The following is an 8,933-nucleotide window of genomic DNA, read 5'->3' on the forward strand; positions in this document are numbered from 1 at the left end:
CCGTCGTTATCGTGCGTTCGCCGTTAGGTTTGATTTGTATTTTTTTTTTAAATCCAACGAACGCCCCGTAACGCAAATCACGTGAATAATCGCGCTTTCGAAGAAGTTTCGACAAAAAGTTCGTTTGAGGTTATCGCCTCCGTGTTTTACGTGCCGCGGGGTTTTCCCCGAAACGTGTTGTGCGTTATCTCACGTCCTTTGGTTACTACCGACCCGGTTACGGTAATCGTGCCGTGATTACCACGGTAAACGGTATCTCGCCGTTGTTATCTCCTCCTTATCGGCGACACCGTTTGTTTTGTTTTGTTACCGTTGTAACTCGTAATCGATTTAAACCGTCATGGTCAACGGAAAAGGTTCGCCGCCGTCGTCGGAAGACCTAAAGGCTCCGAAGTATACCGAATTATTTAATGCCGTTACTGAGTTGCGCAATAAACTCAGTCAGCTCGAAACTTCGCGTCCTACGATGGAAACCGTGTCGGCACCAACCGTCGATTACCGGATACTTCCAGACGTAGGAACCGCGATTTGGACATTCACAGGCCACGAGTCCAGTGCACAGGCTGAGGACTGGGTCAGCTCTGTGGACGGTTTAGCGCAGGTGAATCAGTGGCCTTTGCGTCACCGCCTGTTGTACGTCCGCTCACACCTCTCCAGTGCAGCACGTAGCTGGTACCTTATGCAAGACTTCCTCGTGTGAGAAGACTTCCTCAAGGGTTTCCGAAAAACTTTCGTACGTACTTTACGTAAGGCTGATTTGTGGCGTGAACTGGAAGCCCGTATCCAAGCACCGGGTGAACCGACGATAGATTATTTTTATGCAAAGGTTGGATTGTGCCGATCGTTGGACCTAACCTTTAATGAAACACGCGATTACGTATTAGAAGGTCTCAGATCTCAACAACAATCCGACTGGGTGTTCGGTCGACGTCAGACCGACATCGACGAAATTTTGGGCGATATGCGCGAATGGGAACGCATGCGTACTCAAAGTAACGAGAAGTTCGACTCTGCAAATCCGTCAACTGCCAAACTACGTCAACCGAAATCAAAGCCTCCTGCAGAGCAGACAAACTACAAGCCAGACAAAGACGTCGTCTCACTACCAAAAACGTCGACCGACACGGCAGTCGCAACGCGTACGCCGAGTTCAGAAATGTCGTCGAGCCAAGCCACGTACTATTGTTACAACTGCCGTGCCCAAGGGCATATTTCCCGAGATTGCCCGAAGCCGAAACGCCCGATGAAGTGCACAAACTGCAATTCGAACCGACATACAGTTAAACGTTGCCCAACCGTTGCTACCGACAGTTCCGCCACCGCTCCCGCCGCGGACCAAGCGTATCGTGCCGACGCGACAACCATGAGTGGAACATCGAAAAACCCCTTTATCAAAACCGTATATGTTAATGGCCGACCCGATAATGGGCTAATTGACACGGGGAGTTCCGCGGTGTTGATTCGATCCTCGATTGCGCGTGAGTGCGGACTGATCGTACGGGACACCGTCTGCCCGCTCTTTACCGTGGGAAACGCTGACGCACCTAGTACTATGACAATCGGTGAAAGTGACGCCGACGTCACCATCGATAACGTGCTGGCCGCCAACCATACGCTAAAGGTCGTACCAGATAAATCATTACCCGTCGACGTGTTGGTCGGTCGTACGTGGCTCGACCTACCACATGTCAACTATTATAAGCAAGCCGGGGAAATTGTATTCGAGACTAGCAGCTGCGTACCGGCTGACGTCCTAGCCGAGCCACTCTCCGAAAACATTTTTGTTGCCGAATCAGAACCGGTCCGTCCGCCGAAGGAGCCCATAACCGCCGACGACGTCGTGTTTGGTGCCGAAGTGACCGATGCTCAACGAGAATCGTTGATCGTACTAGTTAACGAACACCGCGACGTTTTCGCCAAAAACATCATGGAGCTTGGTTGCACGAATGCTATCTCAATGGATATCGCTGAGATACCGGACAGTTCGCCGGTGAGTCTAAAGCCGTATCGTACGTCCCCTACCGATCGCCATACAATCGCAGAAACGTTACGCGACTGGAAGAAAGCTGGTATAATAACAGATTCGTCATCCCCATACGCTAGTCCCGTACTCCTTGTAAACAAGTCTTCGGGAGAAAAGCGTCTCTGTGTCGATTACCGACGACTTAATCAACAGACCGTGGACCAACCATACCCGATGCCTGATGTCGACACACAACTCGGTGCTCTGTCACACGGCGTGATATTCACGACCCTCGACCTCTCGAATGGATTTTTGAAAATACCACTCACCCCCGCAGCCAAGGAGAAAACAGCGTTCGTCACCGAAGAAACCACGGCGAAGTTCGAACGCATGCCTTTTGGCTTGAAGGGCGCACCCGGGACGTTTCAAAAATTAATGGGAATAGTATTCAATGACTTGAAAAGCGAAGGCGTGGTCGGCACCTACCTAGACGACATCATACTCCCGGCGGAAAATTGGGATCGCATGATGATCGACCTGCGTCGAGTCCTAAGTGCTTTACGCGCAGCGAATCTTACACTTAAACCGTCAAAATGTACGTTCGGCGCTCGCGAGCTGGACTACCTGGGTTTTCGTATTTCGGAAGGAACCGTCAAGCCGGGTCGAAAAGTACACGCAATTGCCGAATTCCCGCGCCCGCGGGACGCGCATGAAATACGCCGATTTCTGGGGCTCGCGGGCTACTTCAGACGCTTCGTCGTGAGTTACGCGGAGATTGCCGCCCCGCTTACACATCTGACTGGTAAAGACGTACCGTTTATTTGGTCCAATGAACAGGAATCTGCATTCGTTAGATTACGCGAAGCCCTATGCGACGAACCTGTTGTACGAATGTACGACCCGAAAGCTACTGTTACACAAGTTCACACAGACGCCAGTAAACATGCATTGTCGGGAATCCTACTACATTGCCGACGCGGAGGACGGTCTGGAAGGGCCGTCCGACAGTGTTGCCGCGTATAGCAAAATGTAGCTAACAATCGGCCTTCCTTACATACGGACCGTCCCCGGGCCGTTACATATTTTTAAGCAAAATAATTAATTACATAAGAAAAGTTTTGATATGAGCGTAACACAAAATAAATAAATATAATTAGTATAAATCACCAGCGGTGGTATTTAAGACAAAAACAGAGAAATTAAAAAAAAAACATTTTGGACAATATTGAGAATTAAGGTTTACCGAGCTCGTAGTCGGCGTAACGGATAGGTACCTTTTTTTTGTCGAGAGGGGTGTCGATTTTGCTCGGCAGTCGGCGCGTTGGGGGGTGGAATCGCAACATCCTGGTCGCCCTCGTCCTCGGTTACCGGCGAATCTACGTCTTCGTTGTCGGGTTGCTGTTCCTCGTCGTCGTTGGATAGCTGTTCCTCGTCGTCGTTGCGTAAGATCCGCCAGGACCTCAATTGTGATACGTGAGCTGTAGTGGCGAATATTTCACGTCCACTGGACGCCAGTTCCGCGACGCGATAGGTGTCATTCGGGAACACTTGCATAAATTGGAGTGGCTTCTCTCGATACTTCGCTTGTAGTTTTGATGGTTGGCCAGCCGTGGGTTGCCTCAGCATAACCACCACTTCACCGACGTCGAACCGAACTCCGTCAAAGTGTCTTTTATCGTATCTTTTTTTCCGTCAATACCCAAACGGCTCCCGTCTATTGTTTATTATTCCCAAACGGCTCCCGTCAAAAAAGGTTTTACGAACAGGTCAATACTCAAACGGCTCCCGTCGAAAAAGGTTTTACGAACAGGTCAATACCCAAACGGCTCCCGTCGAAAAAAGTGGTAGAATACGATTCGGTACGGTCACATTTTAAGACACACGATTTTACAATATTTTTATATATTTTTTTTATATTTTGTAATTATATTTTATTTTATTTTATTTATATTTTATATTTTATATATGTTACGGGCAAAGTGGAAAATTCTTATAAAGTATAAATAGTTATATGCTACGTCTATCCTTTGGTTAAACTCTAATGACATTTGATGTCAATGCACTATAATGTAGTAGTATCATAATCGCCAAAGCTTGTGTATATTATTTCGTCGTGTATATATGACTCGTATATCATCGATATCTAATCTATAGCATATTGGAAATATCGACCGATTATGCGATAATAGATAATGGATATGGCACACAATCGTGTCGGCTTGTGCAGTTCGTTTGAACTTCAGTCTGTTCACAATATCCGCCGCCGTCGTGTTGTGTGTATGTTCCGAGATGTCAAGTGAAATCCGTGAAAAAAAATGTATAGAACATTTTTGGTTTTCTTTTCACAAAAAACTCGCTGACGACGCGGAGCGTTGGAAATGTACAACACGTAGCTGTAAGGCTTATTTTAAGCAAAACAGTATTGGTGAAAGGTACGATGAACATCTGGACCATAACCACGAGCAATTAGATGTCAGTGTTTTAAGGAGGAGGGAGATTAGCAATAGCTTAAAGCGTAAAGCGCAAGAAAATTTGCACGAAAGGCCCGCGAAACTTCTCCGAAGTGAACTTGTACCTAATGATTTACATGTTTTGACCACACAAGATGTCAATGCTATTCGTAAGACAGTATATTATGCACGTTCAAAATTACTACCAAAATTACCTAAATCGACAGAGGAAGCGCAGGATGCTTTAGATAAAATTGGTATTAAGACTTTGACAGGCGAGAATTTTTTATTTCATAATGATACAGCTTCAAATATTGTTATTCTTACATGTAACACCAACTTGAACATTCTCAAGAATAGCCGTAGTATTTATGTTGATGGCACGTTTAAGTGTTGTCCAAAATTTTTTTACCAAATGTTTACCATCCATGTTTTACATAACGGATACTATCTTCCTCTGATTTACTGTTTTTTGCCTAATAAAACCTCGGTTACCTACGGAAAAGCTTTTTCAGCATTGTGTGATTACATTGACCCACAAGTTGTTTTCGTAGATTTTGAAGAGGCTATTCATTTTGCAATACGAAAAACGTGGCCATCAGTAAAAATAAAGGGATGTAGATTCCATTTGGGTCAAAGTTGGTGGCGGAAGATTCAGTCAGTTGGACTTGCATCAGAATTTAGAAACAAAGATTCTGAAATAGGAAAATCTCTAAAATATTTATTTGGCCTTCCTTACCTACCACCGTCAGAAGTATTGAACTGTTTTACAGATGATTTAATGGCTATCAAACCGATAGATGATAAAGTGGACAAAGTGTTCGACTATATTTTTGAAAATTATATGATGTCAGATAGTCGTTTTCCTCCTGAAATGTGGGCTGAATGTTCATCTTCCCTTGCTTTGACCACAAATGGCTGTGAATCGTTCCACAGCAGATTCAACAACGAATTCAATTCTGCTCATCCTAATATTTTTAAGGTTATTGACATACTAACCGAAATACAATCCGAAACACAAATTAAAGCTCGAAGTGGTGTAAATACACCAAAACCAACAAAAAAACAGGAGCTCATTGAAAACATTATACGAGAATTTTCATCAAATAAAATAACTACCATCGATTATATAAAAAAATTGTGCATCAAAAATTTACCTATTTCATAATTTTTTTTTATATTTTTATACATAATTTTTTTTTATATTTTTACATTATATTTTACATTTAATTCACAGAATATAATTTTTATAATTTAACCTTAAAAAACAACAACACATTTTTAACCACACCTCTTTAGAGACAGTCCTAAGTCTGTATGAAGTGGGAAGGAATTTGTGTTGTAAAAAACAGAATTACTACACGTATTTTACCTGATTGTAAAACTTTTTTCGATGGGAGCCGTTTGGGTATTGACCTGTTCGTAAAACCTTTTTTGACGGGAGCCGTTTGGGAATTAACCTTTTTGAAAACGGGAGCCGTTTAGGAAAATCGGGAGCCGAATGGGCTATGCCCCTTTTTTTCATCTCGACTTGTTCACGTGAAATATTTTTTTGAACTTCGCTTTGCACCTGTTCGGGTGGACTAGATTCGTTTTTCGTGCGGCTTAAAGATGACAAAACGCCAGAGCGAAAACGTGGTAAGTACCCATGTAGCGCTTCGTACGGTGTTTTAGACGTGGTTTTATTTACAGCGGTATTTAACAGACGTTCGACTTCCTTGACCCGTGCGTCCAAGCGCCGTTGGTCGTCAGTCGATATATTAAGTAACGGCAAAATGGTGCGGTTCGCTCTCTCAACTTGTCCGTTCGCTTGGGGGTGTCGAGTTGAGTTTAAAGTGTGAGCGATCTCGCGATCGCGACAAAATTGTTGAAATGCTCGTGAAGTGAAACACGTACCTCTGTCCGAAATTATTCGACCAGGAATCCCTCGGTCGTCGCAAAATTTCTTTAAAATGCGTATGACGCCGGCTGCGTCAGTGGTCTTGCACGGATACAGGTGCACATATTTCGTTAGGTTATCTGCCAATACTAACAAGTATTTATTGTTGGCCGTGGAGTTTTCGAAAGGTCCCAAATGATCAATATTGACGATTTGAAACGGACGCCTGCCTGGCGGTATCGGGTGCAGCAGTCCTGGTCTTTTACCTGTCGGTCGTTTGTGTACGAGGCAGTTGAGGCACATACTTATGTGTTGACGCACATATCGTCGTAGACGCGAGAACCAATAGTCCGCAGTGATCCGAGCAATTGTCCGTTCGACGGAAAAGTGGCCGCCGTAATCGTGAGCCTCAATCACGATTCCTTTCCTCATCGTCTTCGGCACGACGAGTAACGGACGTCTCTTGTATAGTCGATACAGAACACCTGAAGACAACTCGAAGTCTTCCACCAGACTTGTTTCCTGTTTCGTCAAGTTATCCTTACTTTCCAGGAGCGCGATTAGTTTACGTGAGTGTTCATCCACTTGTTGCATGAACCGGACACGTTCTTCTTTGGTCAGGGCGACGCATACCTCCAGTCGCTCTGACAGCACCTTGTCCACGGACTCCACGTCGTGCGTTTCGTTGTCGACTGCCCGGCTCAATGCGTCCACGTGAGCCATCCTCGTACCAGGGCGGTATTTAATCTCGAAGTCGTATTCATGTAAAATCTCGAACCAGCGAGCGATTTGTGGTTTAATCGTTTTATGCAAGTTAAGATACACCAGAGCTTGACAGTCCGTAAGTACCGTGAATTTAATACCTAAGAGAAAAGGTCGTAGGCGATTTAATGTCCAAATTATCGCGAGCAACTCTAAACGAGACGAATGGTATTTTGATTCCGCCGACGTCGTTCTTTTGCTCACGGCGTAAACCATTTGTAGGGAGGTCGATGTTTCACCCTGTCGACGTATGTGTCCGCGGACGAACCGCCGTAGCTTTAAGCCGTACCGATGTGAAATATATATTCAACTATTCCTAGTAATAAATGATTAATCGTACATCAAAGTGTTTTAATTCTTAATCCTGACACCCTTATATTAAGTACCTATCATTACGTTTTTTNTTACGTTTTTTTTTTTTTTACTTGTGTTATTTAATAATGTTATATTTATAATTTATTATATATGTCTAGTGTTTGATATTTTTAATATTTATGTCAGTGATTTTGTATGGCATTTGGCAAATAGCAAAAGTGTTATAACGTATTATTGAATTCAATTTATATATTAATTTTATAGAATTTTATTGAGCATATTTATTTGCATTGTATATTATTATTATTGTTTAATATTCTTATTTGTATTTTTTTTCTGGGGTGAATTTGTGCCAATGGTGGGGCGGAGGGCGTAAATTGTATCAAGGATGAAAAACATAATCTAACCTAACCTAACTTATAACTTTCTAGATTCAAGACTAACACATGAGGATAAACCAGGACACTAGGTGATAAGTCTATTGGACCAATCAAAAGATGAGATCTAACGAGCGTAAAGAATAAACCACCGCTTCCACACATCACTTTTTCACACAAAAACTATGAAACAAAATAATTAATATTTAGGCACTACATTCACAATGCGTAGTTTGTACTTGTAAATAAGTTTATCATACATCTACGTAATGTGACATGGTTTTTATTTTTTTTATGTTTGATATCTGACAGAAATAAAAAAAAAGTTATTCCAGTTAAAAACTCAAAAATAACGGATTTTGAAAAAAAATAAGAACTTTTTCGTATATTAATATGCCATCGATATAAAAAATACATTTTACAGATTATCTTCTTGACTTATTGTGCATCAGTTTCGAGTCCTAACTATCACTAAAGGCGACAGCGTGATATAAAGACACACAGTTTACAAAATAATTAATAATGGTTATTTTTAAAAACCTATATAAAATATGCTTTAGGTAACTAAAATACACAAACAAATATAAATATGCAAGATTGATAAAGATGTTGATAAGTTACTTTAGTCTTAAATATATAGAGGTATCTAAGTTCAGTTTATTGTTGACGTTTTATATAGTGTCATCTCAAATTGTCAGGTAACGAGTATTTATAAAAAATAAAATCTTGGAATGAAATTACAATTTTTGACTGTCAACTATTTAGAGTTCTTTTAATATGGGTACATCCGGTGTTCGAGACAATTAAATGCTATACTATTTAAAAATAAAATTGATTACCTGTTCGAGGCCACTGAATGTTCTTTTGGTTCAGACTACCATCAAAAATAAAAATAAAAAACTTTTGATTAATAATTAAATTTTCATTATTGGTCATTGTAGTATGATTACTCTTATATATTTGTGTAGTTTCAGATTCTGAGCAGAGCGATTTATGTTTTTTTATTTTTTTTATTATTGTGTCCGTCATCACGTTTTGGGAGAGTAAAAGTGCTTCTCGATTTTCTTCAACAGCATCTTTTCTGGTAGGAATGTGCATCTAGTTATTACCTTTAAAGGTCTATAGTTAAAATATACAATCAAGAAAAAACTGGGAGTTTCATGGAAATTTTGATTTTGACAAAATCG

The 8,933-nt window shown here is 41.7% G+C and overlaps 1 protein-coding gene across 1 annotated transcript; it reads left to right on the forward strand.

Annotated features, from left to right (window-relative positions):
• The first annotated feature begins 4,252 nt into the window (after positions 1-4,252).
• Positions 4,253-5,724, forward strand: LOC111028535. The gene is made up of 2 exons (XM_022307221.1): positions 4,253-5,452; positions 5,713-5,724. The coding sequence occupies exons 1-2, from the start codon at positions 4,253-4,255 to the stop codon at positions 5,722-5,724; spliced, it is 1,212 nt and encodes a 403-aa protein (XP_022162913.1).
• The last annotated feature ends 3,209 nt before the right edge of the window (positions 5,725-8,933 follow it).

This window comes from Myzus persicae, unplaced genomic scaffold (assembly GCF_001856785.1).
Source record: "Myzus persicae strain clone G006 unplaced genomic scaffold, MPER_G0061.0, whole genome shotgun sequence".
In the NCBI taxonomy this organism is placed as follows: domain Eukaryota; kingdom Metazoa; phylum Arthropoda; class Insecta; order Hemiptera; family Aphididae; genus Myzus; species Myzus persicae.

Bases quoted from the DNA above. Each gene is read 5' to 3' on its own strand.
- LOC111028535 (XM_022307221.1), top strand. From the start codon at position 4,253: ATGTCAAGTGAAATCCGTGAAAAAAAATGTATAGAACATTTTTGGTTT.